The 22152-nt window shown below is 40.7% G+C and overlaps 1 protein-coding gene across 5 annotated transcripts in view; it reads right to left on the bottom strand.

The window, feature by feature from the left end:
* The window catches only part of dab1a (DAB adaptor protein 1a), a 93569-nt gene that overhangs the window by 19413 nt on the left and 52004 nt on the right, over positions 1–22152 (bottom strand). For all 5 annotated transcript variants that reach the window (XM_030726729.1, XM_030726728.1, XM_030726730.1 and 2 more), the window contains exons 3-5: positions 15538–15677; positions 13613–13711; positions 2893–3024 (exon numbers count right to left, since the gene is read on the bottom strand). In XM_030726729.1, coding sequence (XP_030582589.1) covers positions 2893–3024; positions 13613–13711; positions 15538–15677 — 371 coding nt within the window. The remainder of the gene's footprint in view (positions 1–2892; positions 3025–13612; positions 13712–15537; positions 15678–22152) is intronic.

The following is a 22152-nucleotide window of genomic DNA, read 5'->3' as shown; positions in this document are numbered from 1 at the left end:
AGATAAAATCAGGCATGTTTCTTTGCGTTTTGCAGGCAGAGTCACGAAAAGTTTTAAATGCCCCTTGCAGATTTAATTTGTAATTTTGTAGCTACATAGTAGAATTAGAAAAGAACGTGCACTATAAACTCCTATGCAGTTTTTATTTTCAAAGATGTATCACACAAACTTTGAAACCCATGTTAAGGCACACGTGCATGGAAACAGTCAGACAGTGAGCACAACTGCTGCGTGTTCAATAGTGTCACACAGCAAAAACTCTAGCATTGTGTTACCCTTGTACCACCTTCCTTGGATAAAAAAAAGTGGTGACAATGGACCAACCAGTTAGACGACACACAACCTTTAACTACTGTCACAGCACAACAGCAAAGAGCCTCATAGTACAATGGCCTTTCACATCTAATCAATTATTGACTGGAGTTATGCGAAGTGCAGCCAGAGTTCATAGAGCGAATGCTCCCTTGCAAAATGCAGTTCTATTTTAATGTTGTCTTTCAGCAAGATATTCTGAGCCGAATATTGCACATGACACACGCTGCGTTAAAGTTCTCTCCTACTGAGCCAACAGTGAAACATACTGTCGCTCTTTTAAACTCAGATCTGTTTTGCATTTGACAGTACATGCTCTGATCTCCGTCTTCTCTCGTCATTTCTCTCCCATTCTTTTTCCCCTTTTCTAGATCAAATACGTCTAGGTAAGAAAAGGCAGCGAACAGAGAAGAGCACTGAATTTGAAAACTGCTAATGCTGAGGAGGAGTGGAGGAGTGGCCCGCTCATAGGACCATAGAGATGAGATAACCTCAGTTCAGCACAGATGACTAATTCATAGCCTACGGCAAACCTGATAAATGATTCTAACAAAAAGTAACGATAAAGACTTTTACTGCAGTCACAGTTCTAATAAAATCTGCACGGATCAGGATTTTAGAGTAGAAGATGAGTCTCCAGTCCTACTAAATATTAATGCAACAGATTCAGCCTCATTGCCCAAATTAAATTCTGGTGTTGGTTGTTAGCAGAATATCTCGAGGACATTCCTGAATGTATTTCTTGGTGCGCTGATTTTTTTTAAAAACCTGTCTTCTTTAGTGATTTCCTGAATTTCCGTTGCGTGAAATTTAGGAAACCACTAAATCTGGAAATCATTCTCAAAACCTTCAAGAGACTGCATGAACAAACAACCTGAGAAAGTATGTGCATTATAAAAATGACAACGTAAGAATGACCATCTGTAAAAGTGGACTACTTCGAAAGAAAGTTCCACCAATAATCATGTTATCTTTGAATATTTTCCAATGGATCTAAATTAATGATTTAATGGCTATATCTGTAACTGTGTCATGAGTTATAAATTATAACTTAAAATTAGCCAGCCGAAGTTTTTCTGTTCTACGCCGAATTTAAATGACCTTTAACCTCTCTGTAGCCTCCCTACAAATTACAAGGTTAGGTATTGTAAACAACAGAGCTATTCATATTAACTGAAACTGCAACTTTTCCAGAAAGTTATAACAATGACTGACAAGCCTTTCTTCACAATTAGTCTTTCCATCTTCAGTAAAACTGGCTAAATAAAACATGCCTTTCTTGTGCTGAGACTTTGATTTGAGTGGTAAGCCAATTACTTTTGAATGCAACCTTAAATTGGCCTGTTCGGAACATCTTTAAGTCTTCGTCTTCATGACAACAGAGACACTTTGTTAATTCACATCAAAGCAGTTACTTTCCAATTACAGCCTCGGCCACAAGCTCTGTTCCTCCATCCCTCTTATTGTCTGCTCCACCACTAAAAGTCTGAGTGTTAGTGATGGCTGGTTCAAACCCTGAAAATGGAAGTAAAATATAATTATGACCTTTCCTCAGGCACACATCAGGCAAATGGCAGCTTAGCTGACGGATGAGAACTTACCGTTGTGCTTCACTGTTACGCAGGGTAACATTTTCTGAACAACTGTTTTTTAATGGAAATGTGGCTGCTGTATTTGTGAGTGCAGACTGGCGCATATCCGTCTAAGTCAAAGAGCCACGGTTCATGGCCCTAGGAGGATGGATATGCCATTAGAGTTGGTGACACACACTCAAACCCTCATCGACTTACTATGGGAAATCAATATGGCTACAGAGAGAGCCAGCTGAAACCAGACGAAACAAGCCAAGCACATACAACAACAGCGGCAACAATCATAAAAGCTCTGAAAGAAGTACTCAATATCATATAGAGTGTGCCGATGCAGAGCTGAACCGGCACTGTTCTAGATACACAAAACCTAAAGCTACAGCTCCACTCAGTAAACAGTTTGTTTGATGAACAGCACAAAGCGACATGAGCTGCTGTTCAAGGGTCCTTATCTAAATGTCAAGAGGTTCATGTTACTGAGAAGAATACCCTGATGAATCATACATGAACCTACACACAAAAGGTGCATGGTGAGGCATGTACACACACTTGCTGAGCACTTAAAGCCGGCATAGGCAACGTGTTTTTTTTTTTTTTTCAGTGTAACTGGAGGAAAAATCCACACTAATTTTTTGCATATGGTTATTCAAGAGAGGTGAGAGGAGACTAGACTTCTGCACATCCTCTGGGCTCTGTCTTCAGTTTTAGAAAATCTAAACCATGATGGTAGACTCTGACCAATGATGTCTTTTTCAGGCCACATTAAGTAGCATTAAAAAGTGAAAAGGTCCACAGAGGGCATAAGAAACAGTGGCTTGTCTTAAGGACAGGTCAGCTAGAAGAATGTGGTTGGACTCCAACATCCACACTGGTAAGCATCCTTTAATTGATATATTTGGATATTACCATGCTAGGCTTCTGGCGGGAGCTTAGAATAAAAAGAAGTGAGCAGGATGGGTTTTAGATTTCCTGCATATACATAAATACTGACCGACTGTGCGGTTTTGATAGCCACAAAGCGGTGGTTCCCTTCCTTTCCGCAGACATAGCCAAAGGCTCGGTGGTCCGTGATGTCCTTGGCAATGTAAGAGATCTCGTGGACAGCATGGTGATGTTGGAGGACCTGTAGCAGGGAATGGCATAGATGAGTTTTAAACTGTAAAGATACAGACAAAAAAAAAATTTTGTCCAAGACTGTACAACTTACCATGTATATATTTTTTAAAAAACAGATAAAAACAAATTAATTTAAAACTATAAAAATAAACAGGGATTCGAAAAAGGACTGTACATCTTTCTTTTCTGTTTGCTCCTAACCAGTAATGTGACTCAATTAATCAAAAGACTGTTTTCATGAATTCCATAGTGTCAAAAACAACCTTATTTCATAAAGTTAGGATGAACTCATGCAGACCTCCAAAGACATTTGGGAAGCATAAGCATCTCATGTAAACCCCCCTAAGTATACACTCACAAAAACAAACACTCACACTGAGACCTTGTATCCTGCATTAAATTGTTTCTAGCTCCCCTGCCCTCTCTAGTTTAGTCTAGGTGGGGAGTGCCAAGCTGGCATTGCCTGTGCCCCGTGGCAGATGGCACTGTTTTTCCCGAGGACAGAGGGGGGATCAGTGACAATCACAGCTCGGCAAGCTGTCGACTTGATCACTTCATCTGTGCCCTCACTCACAGCACACACAAACACAAACACACGCACACAGTTCACAGCATAATATGCAATAGCCCCTCTGTTCGTCACACTAAATGTCTGCTTTGTTGTTATTGTCTATGCCAGATGCATGCTGGGAGAGGAGACACAGAGTCAACATAATGACCCAGTAGCCCTTGAGTGCATGCTAGTGGTTGGAGCGTTATACATCTGAGGCCAAACACACACATCTGCTCTCTCTGAAGCTACTCCAGAAGTGAGACATGGCAGAGCAGAGTGGCACTATTTTAACACGGGGCCTATGATACACAAACACACACAGAGGGACACCGAGCACCCCAACAGAAATAGATAATCATTGTATGAGTCATGTCTTCTAAATTTAATAATTGGAGTAATGATTATTATAATTATCACCTCTGATTGACCTGAAAATGGCAGCTAGTGATGTACATGTGCATGCGCACACACACACACACACACACACACACACACACACACACACACACACACACACACACACACACACACACACACACACACACACACACAGAGCTCATTTGCAGAGGTTATTGAATTATCTCTGGGTGGGTGGTGAGGTGACAAAGAGGGACTCTGATTCAAAGAGAACTGAGAATGAAATGACTGCATAAATTGCATTGCTCCACTTCGTCTTGGTAGCAAGTAGACCTTAGACAGAAGAAACAGCAGCAACACAGCAGCAAAATCATCCTGCAGACCTTTCCGGTCTCAAAGGTTCTCAGTGTGGTTAACATCTAGGAAGAGTACAAGTGTTCAGACAGGGCCACTTTTCTGTAAAAACTTTAATAAAACAGATGGATGTAAGTTACAACAAAGTAATGCACCTGGTTTTTCATGAGCTCTCTATGAAAAAATTATACTCAAAAAGCATAAAATCTGGCAAAATCAAACTAGAGTAGAAATTTCAATCAAAAGTCTGCTCGAAAAGGTAAACCGGTTAACAGGTAGGACATGTGGTGGGAAATGAGAAAAGTGAAGGTCGGAAGATGATTGGGTTTTTTCCAAATTGAACTTTGCACATATAAATATTATTTTTGTCAAAACATTAAAGAAACTTCAAATCTAGCAATGGACATATTCAATTTCAGTACTACTGGACTTTCAAAGCAATCAGCCGCCCAGTTTTGGTCACGGGGCGATGAACAGTATAATCTCTAGTTTAAAGATGTGCAGCCATAATCCCTCTTTTTGGACTGAAGTCTTGCTTGGACACTTAAACCTGGAATTATCTACCATGAGAACCACGAGACATTTATGCCAACAAGACTTTTATTTACTTGCGTTTCTTATGGAAGCTTGAATGTTTTTGTTGCTTCATGCTAGGTAAAAATAAACAAATGCTGCTCGAACTGTATGTAAAAACAGTTGATACCGAGTCTGAGATCTGCCTTTCTCTCCAGAGATGTTGATGTGCAGTACTAGTCTTTCTCACAATCTTTCACACACAAACACACACACACGCAAACACAACGTCAGTGTCTCAGAGGGACTGTGGACAGCATGCCCTTCAGCAGCTGCTGGCCACTGAACCAAGATATTCCTTGTTATTCTGGGAGTGAAGAGGGGAAGCAGCAGGATACTGTCTGTCTAATATCCCTGATCGTCACATCTCTCTCCTAGAGGGGAGACATCATCAAAGGGGCTGTGGAGTCCATCCAGCCTTCAGCCAGTCGGACGGGATGGGAGATTAGCACGTAACTTAAAGATTTAATTCGTTTCTTGTAAGAGGGCTGCATCTTTTGTCACTGAACTGTCTGAAAAAGACACTAAAACATTAATAAACACAACATTTCCTGTTAGCTTCATAGCAGAGCTGGTTATTTAACATGAGCCGTCTCATTATTTCTTGCCTTTTGTGCATTCCACTTTTTTCAGGTGGGAAAGCTGGAAAAATGTGACACAGGATACTTACATGAAACAATATTTAAACTGAATCACAACTGGAATTAACACAATTCACTTTAGAGTAAATTCAACTAGTCATGGATGTAAAGCGGCAGGCACGCTTTTTCCTGTATTTGTAGCGAAAAGCCATTACTTTTAGTCCGTTACAACTTTGCACAGAGTTTGCATGGTCTCCCTGTGTCTGTGTGGGTTTCCTCCCACAGTCGAACGAGATGCATGCTGGCTTGGAGTTCATAATACTTAATTAGTCGTAGGTGTGGATCTCTGAGTGTGAATGGTTGTCTCTCTATGTTAGCCCTGTGATGGACAGGTGTCCTTTCCAGGGTGTATCCTGCGTCTTGCCTTGTGACAGCTGGGATACACTTCAGCCGCTCCACAGCCCAAAGTTGAACAAGCAGTTACTAAACTGGATGGAGGAAGGGATTATTTATGTATTACTTTCTAAATTCATGTCCATTCTGAAGATCTGGTGTTCTGTTATCCTACTGTAATTGTGCCCCTTCACAGCTCTGTTCATCATAGAATAAAGGCTCAGGCTACAGCAGCAGATTCAAATGATCACAGCACTTGTGGCCTCTCTGTTGGGGTGTTTAAAAAGTGCTGGCGGCTAATATTAATAAACCACTGCACAGAGTGCGGCAAAGTTTCATTTGTGAACACTGGTCTGAGGTCAGTACTTCGGAAAAGTATGAACACAGACTGAAAGAAAGGAGCGTGTGTGTGTTGTGTTAATGCTACAAATTTTAACTCTATATACACACACAGTGGTCCACCCTTGGCCACTGTCAATCAGATCTGATCAATCCAAGCCAAACATACAATCCTCTCTGATTAATAACAACAACAACAACAACAACAACAATGCTTGTAGAAATGTGTTTTCCCCTAACTTTAAATTTAGTTCCCACAAGTACTCTTTAAGATTAAAGAGGACACCTACATGTCTTTTGTATTTTTGGCATTAAATAAAAAATAAAAGTAGCTTCCTGTGCCTACCTCTACACTCAGGGCTCACCAACACGGTGCCCGCGGGCACCTGGTCGCCCGCAAGGACCACATGAGTCGCCCGCAGGCCCGTTCTAAAAATAGCACAACTCACTAGTGAGCTGTGTCTAAAAAAATTTTTATTCTGTTGCTATTCTTTTTTATAATCACACTTGCATTTATATAGCTTTAAAAATGACAGTATCTTAAAAATATCCTCATTATACATGACGTTTAGAAAAGTTAGGGTGAACTCTGACTTACTCTAGTTCTAATTCAATGGTCAGTATTGTGCGCATGACAAAACCAGTGCTAATGGAACGTAGGCTAGCGGACACAGCGAAGATGGGCGCTGAGTGCAGTTTCTTTCCCCAAAAATATGGCTGAAAAAAGAAAGAAAACTTATCACTTTAACGAGGAATGGGAGAAGGAGTTCTTTTTTACGGTTGTGAAAGAAACCTGCGTGTGTCTCATTTGTGGGGCGACCGTAGCGACGGCAAAGCGGCACAATATTGAGAGACATTTCACTACGTGTCACAAAAATTACCATGCTAACTACCCACCGGGAAGCGCACTACGTGCAGAAAAAGCCAGTGAGCTAAAGGCAGCTTTGGGTAAGCAACAATCTTTTTTCACGAGGGCGGGAAAAAAGTCACTAAAAGCAACCGAAGCCTCGTTCAGAGCTACACATTTTCTGATCAAGAAGAAGAAGGCATTTTCAGATGGAGCAGTTGTCAAAGAAGCAATGATGATAATAGCTAACACTGTACTTAAAGACGACAAAAATGGAACCGATCTAATCTGTACTCTCTCCGACGTCCAACTGGGGGCATCTACGATGGCTAGACGAGTGTCAGCTATGTCTGGTAACCTGGCCGATCAGCTGGACCGGGATCTGGCAAAGTGCAGGTGGTTTAGCATCAAGTGCGACGAGTCCGTGGACGGCAGCAGTACAGCGCAGCTATTGGTCTTCATCCGGATGGTGTTTGAAGATTTCTCCACAAGAGAAGAACTCCTGACACTACTGCCCTTAAAGACAACTACGAGGGGAGTTGACATTTATAACACGCTGAAGGAGTTTTTCGTGCAGAAGAAGGTAGCATTGGAAAAACTGGTGGCGGTGACAACAGACGGGGCTCCTGCTATGATCGGCCGACATACAGGTTTCATCGCTCACTGTAAAGGTGACCCAGACTTCCCAACATTTCTGCATTATCACTGTGTCATTCACCAGCAGGCGTTATGTGCAAAAGTGATCGGCTTTGAGCACGTGATGACTCCCGTTGTAAAAATAATTAACAACATCCGCTCCAAAGCTAAACAGCACAGGATTTTCAAGGTGCTATTGGAGGAGATGTCAGCTGAATATGGTGAACTGCTGCTACACACAGAAATCCGATGGCTCAGCAGAGGACGAGTTTTATTTCGTTTTTTGTCACTTTTGGGTGAAATCAAAGAGTTCATGCAGTCCAAAGGCGAAGACGTCTCACTGCTAGAAGACACAGAGTGGACCCTTGACCTTGCATTTTTGACGGACATTACTGGGAAACTAAACGTCTTGAACTGCGAGCTGCAAGGCAAAGGTAAAACTGTTGTTGATATGATAAGTGCTTTAAATGCATTTAAAGCCAAGATGAACATTTTCTCTGTGGATTTACAGAGAAAAAAAGTGCTGCACTTTCCCTCTGTGCAGTTGGTGCTGAAAAAACAATGCTTCTGCATCTGACACATTTGACAAAGTTGCAGAAAAGTACTGTGAAGTCATAAACAGACTTGGGCAAGAGTTTGAGAATAGGTTTTGTGATCTTGATCAGCTTGAGCCATGTGTGTCATTCATTTCCAATCCTTTCATGAATGTGGACACAACATACTTTGCTGAGAAACTAAGTGCAACATTCAACTTGGATGCTGGACAGGTGGAGATGGAAATCATAACATTGCAAAATGACCTACACCTCAAAGTTTACCAGACTGCACCAAACTTTTGGTCCCTTGTTGACACAGAGAAGTACAGTGGTGTATGCACAGCAGCTATGAAGGTTGCCAGCCTGTTTGGTTCAACCTATCTCTGTGAATCAGCGTTTTCTGACATGAACTTCATCAAGAACAAACACAGAACATGCCTCACTGATGCACATCTGAAAGATGCACTCACAGTTGCAGTTTCAAGTTACACACCAGATTACAGTGCACTGGTGAACAGCATGCAATGCCAGTCTTCTCACTAATAAAGAAACCAATGCCAGATGTTAGTGGCAACATGGCAGTGTCATGGCAAAGTTTAATTAAAATATTGAGGAATTGTGTTCAATTTAAAAGTGTGTTCATGACATATAAGTTATAATTTTGTTAAAAATGCAGCAGATTTGGTCATGAGTTCAAAATGTGACAAGATTTATTTAAAAATATGTAAGTTGATTTTTCTTTAACATTACATAATAACTTTTTGAAACATGGTGCAACATAGTTCATGATTTGCTAAAAAAATGTTTGTGAATGGCTAGTGAAAATTGGACATTTTTCCTATGAAATGTAGTGATGTAAGTGATTATCTAAAAATGTGACAATTACTGAGATTAAAAGAGATAAAGTGCTGAATATTGATATGTTTCCCACCTTGTTTTCATTGCTAATTATTGGGAGAAACCATTAACATGATCAGTGTCTTCTCATAGATGAGTATCATTAATCATTATTGATAATGTATAACTAAAGGCAAACTGAGTAAATTTGTTATTTCAGAAGAGCGTGTCAAACTGGTGCCCTTTGTATGACTCAGTACCCATGAAGTAGCTCTCAGTTTCAAAAAGGTTGGTGACCCCTGCTCTACACTGTAGATCAAGAGAGCGCTCCGCATCAAATAGAAAGAGTTTTGGTGGGATGAAAAATAATTGCATACTTGGAGATTCTGAATTTTTCATTGACACTGGCGGTGTAGATTTCTCTGGAAGATTCTTAATGAGACACACTTATTATGGAAACTTCATATTTTACATTAAATTAATTTACAAAGCAGATGATTTTAATGTATCTTTAAACATGTCCGCAGAGATTCTTTAAAGTTTTGAAAAATGGTCTTACATTTCCAATAAGCTCAGAACATCAAACATAAAATGTATTTAATTTGTAAGTAGAATATAAAAATTAATAACATTTAATTCACTTAATTTTCATTCTGCGAAAAAAGGCTGACGATATAATAAATGTGAATTTTTGTTTGAATGCTTGTTTTGGATACATTCATTGTGACATTTATAAACATTAGCCCACGCGTAGAATATAATATTATGTAAATGTAGTATATGTGCAGAGCAAATGTAGGATATTTGTGCTCGACACAAAGAAAAGTTGAAGCCAGTCCAGCAGGATGTGGGATTTGTGGAAGAGCTACTGGGTTAGCAGTGTGTGCAAATCAAAGACAGCTTAAAGGGTGATTCCAGTTTATTTTCAACCCGGATTATTTCTGATTGACGAGGCTATTGTGGCTCTATGAGTCATGCTAACTTTGTATTTATGTACAATGACTGCAGGAGTGCAGACAGTACGCACTCTTGCGTGGCCCCATTTTTAATGGGGAATTTGTTTGTAGTTAAGTTTTGACCACCTGGCTCCTCTCCAACAAGAAGTCAAGGGCCCATTTACACAGGGACTGTTCAACTTGCACACAGGTGCCAGTGGTGTTGGAAAATAGAGTTCAGGCACAGTGAAACTGCTTCATCAACAAACCTGTTTGCTCTATAAGCACAGTGACAAGGCTTTAAGGCAACACTGGGCAGAGATGGTTGCATGCCATGTTCAAAGATTTTCAGGATAACAAACATCAAAGCAACAGGTCTCCTTGGTTTCTTAGGCACAGACTGCCCGGAAATCTCTGCTAAAATGGAATTCCAGTGCATGAGAAAGATGTTCAATTGATGCCCACAGCCTTCCTGGTGTTTTGTCTGTGTAGCAGGTTTCTTACCTCATGCTCCTTGATTAAAATGGAGTACCAGGGCCTAGATACAGTAACATAACCGGCTTTAATATTAAACCTTAAACAGAAGTGACCTGCCCAGGGTGTACCCTCTCTTGCCACACCGCAGCCAGGACAGGCTCCAGCTCCACAATGCCACCGCTCATCAGCTCATCAGATACAAAAAAAGCATTCACTGTAGAGTTAGGATGAAAATAAGAGATGGAAGAAGTTGGACAAAGTTTTGCCCTAGCAATCTTAAACTAAAAATTCAACAGGACAATCTTAAAACATCAGTTTTTTTGTCAGTCCATAGCTGTGTACATTTTTAAGACGTGCATTTAAAAGATTTGCTCTTCTTGGTTGTCCAATTGGGCTGTATCTGAATGAAATAAAACAGTCCTTGCCATTTGAAATAAATGACGTCTCTAAATTATGCAACAGTTGTGACTGGCTGGATTCGTCAAACATGGTTTGTCATCATTTTAAGTACCTGTTCACAGAGTGAATCACTTGGCTTTAATAAAGATTTAGCTGTTTAAGCATGCTGATCCCAGCTCAAAATTCCTGTATCCCCTATTTCAATGGGAGTTCTTTGCCTCCTTGTCTCATTTTTAGCGGCAAATGATGAATGATAAAAGTCTGTCACTGAGAACAAGTACTGCTTGATTCACAGCTAATCCCTTCAAGGTTCATCCTATGGTCATCTCAACCTTTCATTCCTGTGGCCCCACCGACCAAATAATACTGTTAGTCGGGTATGTCTTTGTCAGCGTTCAGTGACAATATATCTGATAAAGCCTGAATTATATGTGTGGAATTGTCTGGAACAGATGCCAGTTTTTCAGTCTTTTCTGCTGGCAGAGCTGGATTAGCCCTTCACTCATGTTAGGTTTTCACCTGACTTGGTACTGCGCCCTTACTGAGACTGGCCAAAGGAGTTGAAGAGGTTAGTACACACACACGTGTCTATATGGAGACGCATATATGTGTGTTTTAAGAGAGAGGCTGACAGGAAAAGAGACATGCTGGCCTGCCCTCTGTTAGATTAATGTCTCCCCTCTTTTTTCTCCTCCATCTCAAGCATCACCTCCCTCCATCCTGCACGACCTTCCCTCCTCCAAGAGAGAGGCCATCCATCCATTCGTTCACCCATACATCCATCCGCCCATCTGGCTGACTGATGCACAGGAGGGGAATGAGACTGTCAAGATCCCTGAACCTCAGCAGAGTCATTCTCTCTTTCTTTCTGTCTCCCTCTCTCACTCCCTCCTTTGCCATTAGGAGTGGTTGAAGGGCTGATAGTAAGGACAGCATATCTCTATAGTTAATATTAATGTGCAGAGACAGAGGACAAGGTCTCCCTGTAGAGAGCTTTACTTTGACATATGCTTACTGATTCTCCACCTATCCCTCTAACTCTGTTTCAGTCTGCTTCTGCTCCTCCATCACACACTTCCTCTTTGTCTTTTTCACATCCTTTTTTCCACCTTCTTCCCCTTGGACTTGTCTTGTTTCTTCTCATCTACCACTCTGGCTCTCCATTCATGTATCAATCACTTACTTTTCTATGTTTCTCTCTTTGTCCTTCAATGTAGAAATTTTGAACCATCAAGAAGAGGAATAAGAACTAAGGATTATGAGGGTTAAAAGAAGACGTACGGAGGACTGACTGCGCTTGTATTCAACATGGCTGCCATGTGGGTGGCCACTGCTTATTGTGTCTTGCCCGTCTAATACAAGGCACTTCTGAATCACTGCTGGGTATACACACACACACACACACACACACACACACACACACACACACACACACACACACACAGTCAGCGCATTCTAGCTCCCCGACAAAGTGTAAATCTTAGGCTTACCATGTCAACCACTAAAGCTCGGTATGGAGCAGCAAGCTTTATATTCTATCTAAACCAGACTATATTCACAATGAGACCCACTCAGAGCCAGACAGTGAAACAGACAGCTCACACTGCATTATGTACACATCAAAAAAAAGAATAACAGTTGCTGTATTATGTTTAAAAAATAAGGCTGCTTTTTCTGCAGCTGCCAAAATGAATATAAAAACAAACACACACAGAGAGAATTTCTGCAGCACAACTGAGCCAAACACCTCAAAATTATTTTGTTAGACTGATTTTTACAAGTTTCTGGTATTTATTGGGGAAGTACGTCTCCATTATTTAGACACAAAAACAGGGCAAAATGGCGACTTTAGTCATCAGTGGAGCCATATTCTTGGGAAGGTAGATATAATAGTTCTTACTTAAGGATGCAATGAGAGGAGCAATGAGTCTGAGCATAAGTAATATCTGTCATAGGATGCTAAACACATCTGGTCATTAATCCTTACAGTTACAACAGCAGCTCTGCAACAGCATTTAAAGTACCGTGTGTAGGATATAAGTGACATCTATTACTCTAGGTGGAATATGGTATTCATAATTATGACTTCATTATCATAACCTGTATGTTGTTCTGAATTGTTGTGTAGTAGATTTGAGCTACAGAAGGTCCATTCAATTGGTTGCAATGCCAACCTCACCACTAGAAGCCACTAAGTCCCACACACTGGTTCGTGTGCGTGTGTTTGTTCTTCTTTAGTTGTGGGTATTTGCTGGTAAATTCAAGAATACAGTTTTTGTTTGATTGCTTTTTTTTTTTTTTTTTTTGCATGGATTCAAGTAAGTCTTAAATCTCATGAGTCACTGAGAAAAATGCCTAGCAAGTTATACGATAGAGGGAGAGTCAGGGTCAGTTATCAGACAGTCAGCAGAACTAAAATAAAAGAACCAGAGGATTGATTTAAGACGGTCAGTGAAGTCGGGACAGATCATATCGGTCAACAGGAAGAGCAGCCATGTAAGATGGAAAATGCCTAATCCCGGAGCATAATATGAAACCAGTGTAGTTGCTGTTGGCACAGAGGGAGACAATGGGACAGCCATGTTCTCTCATCTACTGAGGCCTTGTTCTCAGGGTTTCAATTAGGGCCTCCTGATTTCCCCAGGGCCCCCTCCCTCTTACGGAGATGCCTCATTAATAGATGAAACAAGTGCATGCACGCACAGAAATCCTACATAAAGTAACACACACACACAGGGACCCACAAGTAAACAGAATCACATTTGCTTCAGAACTTACCCCTGACTTCTCATCAAAGATCTTGATCCCTCCAAAGGAAACGGTCAGGAACACCTTCTGTTTGTGTTCTCCTTTAGACCGTGCTGCTGCAGCTATACCCTGAGGATGGAAAGATACAAGCAGACACACACACACAGACACACACACAATCCATACAACCATGTCAGAAGCAGAATAGAAATACATGTGCAGAGTGACAGGAATGTCCATAAGAAACCTCTCACTGGTTCTCTATCTAAAATAAAAAACCATTTCCTCTTTGGATTACATGATGACACAATATATTTTTACTTATCAATAACTGTCAATAGAAGTAATAACTCATTCTAAAATAAAATCAGAAATGAGCCTCATGGACTCTCATTATGACAGTTTTCTTATTTATCCACATCCAACCAATATTTTAGTATATTAAAGAATATATTTGTGAGGGATCATACATTTCTTTTTATGAAATGACTGGGGACAAAGTGAAAGGACTACACAGTTAATGTGGACATTACTTGAAATAAAGCACACAGCATATACACAATGCTCGCATTCCCATTCTTTATGTGTCTAAGAAAATCATTTGTTGCTTGTGAATGTCACTGAGAATGTCAGAAACGTCACTGCAGTTTTTTTTTTTTAAATAATAGAAAGTTGTTTTGCTTAAAAATGACTGACAGCTGAACGCATTAGCTTCATTTATGGAACTTCACTTGTTTAAAGCTATTCAGGAAAGTGTCTTTATATGACAGAACAACTGCTACAATGTGCTTAACATACAGCCAAATGACATCCTGATGATTTATGGCTGTAAGTGCAACTAAAGGTTTAAGTTCCCCTTCATTTTCACCCCACCACCGTTTGCATAGGTGAGTCACAAAAGGAGAAGACAGGAGAGGAGCGGGATCACAAAAACGAAGGATTCTGGCTAGAAAAGGGAGGAGCGGTACGAAAGAAAAGGTGGAGAGATCAGAGAAAAGGAGTTGATGGATTTTCTGTCTGAATAAATGAGGAGGAGGGAAGCTGTTTGATCAATGAGCTGTCTGTCCCCTTCTCACAGGTTTCCACTGGATAGAGTTTTCACTACACGTAAACAAAACGTAAATGTAATTTTCTCAATTCAAATATCTCCCGCAGTATGATTTGAAGGGAAATTAATAATGAATGAGGCCCTCTTCAGTCTGACAGTGTTTTCAAACTCTTTCAGCACACATTTGCAGTGAAACAATGCAAAATCTAGGCTTTGTTTAAAGATGTGACTTCTTAAGGAAATGCAAAAAAAATTTTTTGCATCCATTTTTCATAACTCTGCAATCAAGTATTTCAGAAAATAAGATTGTTCATTAGGCCCAAAAACAAAATGGCCTATTTTTCTTCATCTTCATCTTCACTCATCACTCTCACACCTATCATCCAAATGATTCGCCTCCTATATGCCTTCTCCTCACTGCTAACTGCCCCATCTGTCTACCCCTCCCTCTAATTGTTTCTGTCCTTGCAAATGAGACATTCATCCCAATCCCCTTTTCATCCATATGGCTAACCTCCTCACTTGCTCTTGCACTGATCATCACCGTCCCTATAAATTACAACATCCCCATTTTCCATCTTTCTTATTCAACTTCTCTGTCACAGTAATTTGCATAGAAAGACTGCAACCAACTCTATATGCATGCACACACTGACAAAAGTGCAGTAATGTGCTGTGATGTACAAAACATGCATATTTAAATGTTGAACTTTAGAATATGTATGAAGTGCCTTTTGTGGGTCACTGCTGGCAGTAACGAAACATCATTTCTGGGTGTTGAAATCCTCCAGATTTTTTTTAATTTCTCACAAACACCATGCAAAGTTTGTTTTAGCAGTGAGTTTAAAGCAGTACAATTAATCAATAATTTGAGACAGATCAAGAGGAGGAGAAAGACTTTTCTTACCTTGAGCTTCATCATCGAGTCCTGGCAGAGTTTGTCTCCACGGGCGGCAGTAACCTCGTCCAGGCCAATGAGTTTGGCCTTGTAGCGGACGCCATCGCCCTTAAAACGCCTGATGAGAGCTGCCTCGCTGCGATCCTGCCCTGCAGACACATAGACACACTCACTTTGCAGTCTACAGTACATCTTCAAGTCAAGGACCTCAATCTACTTCAGACCAGCACCATTACCTCAGGATCATCAATCATATAAACCCCAGAATACTTCAACAATAATCTTTCAAAACAAACAAACAAAAAAAAAACTGTATTATAGGTTAAAGCCGCTAATGTAAACAACTAACTCAGATCACACGCACTGAACTGTGGTATCATATGAATAATAATGGTCAGTACACTCAGAAAATGGCAGGATTAGCCGAAACTCTGACTGTTCACATCTTTGGCCATTTCTCATGCCAAATAATGGTGTGACATTTTCCTCTTATCTCCCCTGTCTCCTGCGGTCCTTCATCTCTCCTCACTTGCTATTGTGTACCAGATTGTCAGCGCTGTGCGCATGCATTAGTAAGTGTCAGCAATGGTGCGCATGTGTTGACCTTGCTCTTGTCCATGAAGTCTCTGTGTTATCTCCTCCAATCCTCTTCATACACAATACAGAGCAGAGAGAGAATAGTTACTCATAAGGCCAACCTCTTTCATTGTGTCATGCTCTCTCATCCTTTCTCTCTCTCTCTGTTTGTGTTTTCATCAAATCTTGTATAGAAAAATACCAGAGCATCTCTGTGCCTGTGTTCTGTTTTTGAGTGTGTGTACGTGAGTGAAAGACCGCGAGAGTGATTGTGAGAGAGAGGCATAATGATAATGCAGCATATTCAGATAATATATTGAGGCATTAGTACTGTACTCTATAAGAGCGTGACTCTTGGAAGGTCATAGTCGGAGTGATGGAGGGGTCCCACTCCTCCTTTCCTCATTCTTTCACACTCCCTCCATTCACACAGAGTCCCTACAGCATTGCAGTATAATAGAAATGAAGCCATTTTTTTTTTTTAACCAAGAGCGAGAACATCATGTTATGTGGTGCTACTGAATCACAACTTTGTTTGATTGTCCACACACACACACACACACACACACGCACACACACACACACACACACACACACACATGCTCAAAGAAACACAGCATTTTTTTTAAATCTTTATTTGAATCAACTGAACTCGCTCACATTTAAAAGATTTAAGAGGTTGGAAAGTACTTGAGGATAATTAATGTGTTATAAGGCCTCATTATCACACAAGAGATAGAAATTCTCATGCTTGGTTAGCCCCTGTGCTAATAGCCCTGCTCTGTTAAAACCTCAAAGTCCAGAGCTGCCAGAGATTATTTTGTAACTATTTATTTGTCCAAGAATCCTGTGTGATGGAAACTTTGACAAACTTTCATTAATCTCTGGCTCTCTTTCACAGTGTGTGCTTTGTGCTGTCTCCTTCCCGTACTGGTCAGATGACTGCCCCTCCCTGAGCCTGGTTCTGCTGGAGGTTTCTTCCTGTTAAAACTGAGTTTTTCCTTCCCACTGTCACCATGTGCTCATAGGGGGGTCATCTGGATTTCTCTGATTTACCTTATAATATAAAGTGCCTTAAGGGGACTGTTGTGATTTGGCACTATATAAATAAAATTGAATTGATAAAAAGCAACACATACACACACACACACACTCAGATACACTCAAACATTGTATATGAACTCATACGGCTGAATCATTGAACAGACACACGCTCAGTCACACTGCTACTTGGAGTAAATCCCGGCTGTCTGCCTCAAAGTCCTAAGAGACAAAAGAGCTGAAGAATATCAGTCCTTGTTTTGGGAAGAGAGAGAGAACAGCTCTCTCTATGGTGTCGCGTCTCAGCTGGGCTGAGATGAGAGTAAGTTACTAAACCACTGCAGGACTGTGCTGTTCATTTTAAAGACGTTTAAATATTGCCTTCATTAAAAATCAAACAGTGACTTGAAAATGAGCTTATATATACATATGCTCAAATGCACACATAATCAAGCATATTGAGATTATTACTCCAGTGATGTGATGGCAACAACCAAACCTTCCACAACCACCAGCTCCACATCATCTTTTCCCACTGTGACAACGACAAAAAACATGCCGCATGAGCTGTCTGTCAGGAATAATTCAAAAAACATCAAAAGCTCCAAAAAGCACCTTAAAAAAAAAATCCACATTTAACCTTACAATTGACAGCACCCCTGTGGGGGCTGGTCATTACAAACTTGTGCTACACACACGTTTCTGCTGGGGGTGTAACAATTCTCCAAAAGCCAAGGTTTGATGAACACATTGTTTTCTCTTCAGAGGGAATAAATAACAAACAATAAAATCTTTTTACTACAGGTCTAATTACCTGATCACAACTGGGCCATGAACAAGAAATAACACTTGTTTTCAGTTCAATGAATACCCTGAAAAACATTCAAATATTACAATTTTTTTTTTAACCAGCCTGGCATGATCTAGCAAGGCATTAACAAGAATACAACACTGTACTTGTTTGTGTCACAATTTTGGTCACAGTTTCAGGTTTGTAACACTCCTAATCCAAATGTTCAATTCCAGAGAGCAAAAGCATTTACACTGGTAAGATATCAGGTACACCAGGCTGAATGCGAAATCCACAAAGTACAATCTAGAAAACATCTACAATATTCCCACTTCATGGCACGTTCACAAAAATCACTGAACCATACATCTGAATCCAAAAAAAAACAAAAAAAAAACCCCAGTGTGTGTGTTCCTGACAGAGAAAGTGGGGTTCAAATTCAAGCATATAAATCACTTATCAAAGAAGAAGGTGGCACTGCAGCAAAAGCTTGAGTTTAAGTACTCCTCAAAGAAATCTCAAAGGAGATTTGATGAAGAGCCGGAACATGCTCATAGTGAATATTAAGATGATTTAAGCAATTTTAAAGCTCTTAAAGGAAAAATAAAAGGGGCTTAATCATACAATGAGAACAACTATATGAATTTAATTATAAACCAAATAAACTTGATTTTAATGTTTCAGTGAGTGGCTTTAGTTAAAAACACATTTTTGGTATTTTCTCTTAATTTAGCTTCATAATTTGATTACAGATTTTATGCCCTCATAAGGAACCATTTGTTCATTATCATAGCAGCCCACATTGTTTAGGACTTCATCTGTGTGTGTATTTATGTATGAGTGTTGAATAACACTGGTTGTGTCCAGCTGCCTTTGTCCCACTGGAACACTGGTTTTCATTTGAGTTTGACATTTAAGACCTGCTTGCTCCATCTGCATCCATCACCATTACTGCTGCTATACTTAGCTCACAGAGAGAGAGAGAGAGAGAGAGAGAGAGAGGGAGAGAGGGAGGGAGAGAGAGAGAGATGTTGAACAAAGCTGAGACGAGAAGAAAAACAGAAAAAGGTAGAGAGGGTCCAGGGTTACCTCTCCTGCTGAGTGGTTTATATTATTACCTTTTGGGAGCATGTTCCATGAAAGACCTCCCCCCTGTGTGTGCATATGTGTGTGTGTGTGTGTGTGTGTGCGTGTCAGTCAGTGGGAGAAGCATTCAGTCTCCTGTAATTAAATGTCCGCTGTTGCTGTGACCCCGCTGAGCTTCAAACACAACTAATGAAAGAATCTTCCATTTCATCTGTCATGGCTGCTCCACAGACACACAAACTCTGTGTCTTCCTCACACATACACAAAGCACTTACGGACACATGCTCACATCCCACCTACCATACCATAACACTAATGAAAGAATCTTTTGGATCATCAATCATTGCTGCTCCGCAGGTCAACAAACACACAAAAACATGCAACATTTTCTGAAATCGGTGCAATCTAGCACGTAAAATAAATACAACAGTGCTACACTAGTATCGCAATATCTGGAATTCAAGTTTTTACGCTACAGTAAAGCACTGCATATCGAGTGTGTGTGTGTGTGTGTGTGTGTGTGTGTGTGTGTGTGTGTGTGTGTGTGTGTGTGTGTGTGTGTGTGTGTGTGTGTGTTTGTGATAGTACTTGGTATGCAGGGTTTGTTCGTAACTGTCTGTCTGAAGCAACAAGCAGAGAGGGAGGGAAGGACATAAAGCGAAGAGCAAAGGATGGAAAAACGTGATGGATGGATGAATGAGCGAAGCCTCCATTGGATAAATGTCACTCAGGATTAGAGCGATATGACAGGCAGAACCTCCCTGACTCACTCTCTCTCACACACTCACACACACACACACACACACACACACACACACACACACACACACACACACACACACACACACACACACACACTTACTTTCTCAGGTGATAGATGGCAGGTGACTGCTGGTACAGTGCGTCTAGCCCTTCAGGAAAGCCCCTAGCATCGCCCCTGGCAACTGTAACCTTTTGCCTCCTGTGTGCCCGTCCATCTCTGTCTTCCCCCCTTTCACCTCTTCTCCAAAAAGTCCCAACCCTTCTTTTCTCTGCATGATTCGACTTCTTTAGATGGGTTGCATTTAGATTACATACTTAAAGCTTATTCACTTGAATCTTTGTCTGTTTCTTTCTTCCCCTTCTTTATTTCCTCTTGCAAACTGGCAACAACTTATTTTGTAGTTTTGACTGTCATTTATTTCTGTTATGATGAATTTTACTTACCAGAGCAACTGCCAGGAAGAAGGAATCATAACTACACTGAAGACTGACAGGCCCAAGACAACACAGATCATCTACTGTAAAAGCTATAAAAACCCAATGTAGTGCACCAAAGTCATGATATTTAATCCTCATGAGATAGACAAACTGTGTGCAATCAAAACTTCTTAAGTGTACGTGGTCTAAGTTTAACAAGGAACTCCATACACTCTAAAATCTAAAAGACATTTTGGACCACAGCCAGACTACCTGTGGATTTGTTTAAAAGTTGCCTGATTGTCTGATTTCTTGCATTTCTTACTCTGTCAAATACTATCAAAAGTATATTAGACTTACACATTCATACAGATACATTAAAATGTATCCAGGCATGTCTCAGATGTATTCAGGCTGTCCTCACTGGAGCAGTTTTTCCATTCAAAAGCACACTGATCATCCAGGCCTATGACTGACAATGAGTGTAAAGGTTTTAAGTGTAAGGCCAATAAGGCAGAACGGTCTAGTTCATTAATTTCATTAGACATCAGAGACAGAGGCTATTAGTTTGAGACCACTGGGTAAGAATATGTGAGAGACGCAGCAGCTCTGTAGCAAAGAAAAGTGAACTCAAGACTTTATTTGATTTCTTGCTATAAAAAGGAAGTTTTCTGGCATCGTGTCATCTGATATTCCTCAGAAATTAATTAGCGGCACAAATGCTGATGCCACTAACATCCATTTACTTTCATAAGGCCTACATTGTTTGCAGTGGCTGGTAAAATGCAGAGCTTGATTCACTGTGCTCCAGATGAAGAAGCACCCAGAGGCTCTTAACTGCAGCTGGGATGGTTCCCAACAAACACTCAACAGCACATGAGGGAACCCGGCAGTTACTCTCCAATTAATCCTGCTTCTAAACCCTGCTGCTGAATGTCTGTGTGTGTCTGCGTCAACATGTGTGGGTTTTGTGCTTTCCTCACCTATCAGAGACTTGCTCAGATGAAGCGCTCAGTCATACCCAATCTCAGACAGACTCTTTTAAACCTACAATACACTGTGTGCCAAGAAAACAAGTTTCCCCTTCAGCTCCATGCTTAATTTTGGCAGATTGATTTGGCACACAAAAGCTCACACTTGACTGAGTATACAAATAAGCGCACGCTACAAAAACACAACCGCAGTTGCTAAAGTGAAATACCAGCTGTACAATGAGATGATGAAGCGCTGCGGCTACTCAACAAATAAATGAGTGCTGAGCTGTTGCTGATGTACATTTTTCTGTCTTATTTGCAACACGACTGCTGTTGCGTTTGCCAGTGAAGCTGCTTCTTTGAACGTTCATGCTGTGATGAATCCTGATAGGATTCATTGATGTAATCAGTGTGACTAACTTAGCATCCATTCTTGAAGAGAGCTGCTGCTCACCTGTTGACTGTGAACCACAATCATGAAGCCAGGTTTAAGAATGAGGAAATAAGATTAAACAAATACAGCTGTGCCTTTTCCCCCTTTTATCTCAATATTCCTTTTTTTTTTTCACTGACTGTTTTGTTCTCCCTTTCCCCAGCTCTACCTCTCTTCCATCCGATCCTCTGACATCGATGGCAGGGATGCAGTCAGAGACCTGAGCTGCCTCTGCATGTGTGTGCATGCACATGTGCCCTGAGGCATCCAGCCATCCTCACTGGCAGAAAACAGAACAAATTAGAGCTGAAAAATACTTTAGGGACAGACGGAGCACATTGGCCATTACGGTCTCACATGCACTCACACAGTCAGACACACACACACACACACACACACACACACACACACACACACACACACACACACACACACACACACACACCTTCTGTCAAGGTGACTTTGGAAAAGCAAACAGAAAAAAGTTCTGACTTGATTGTATGATGACAATTGGGAAAGAGACATAAACACTTAAGACTTTCTG

Source organism: Archocentrus centrarchus, chromosome 4, assembly GCF_007364275.1.
Source record: "Archocentrus centrarchus isolate MPI-CPG fArcCen1 chromosome 4, fArcCen1, whole genome shotgun sequence".
NCBI lineage: Eukaryota > Metazoa > Chordata > Actinopteri > Cichliformes > Cichlidae > Archocentrus > Archocentrus centrarchus.
This window is presented reverse-complemented; position numbering and strand designations above follow the sequence as displayed.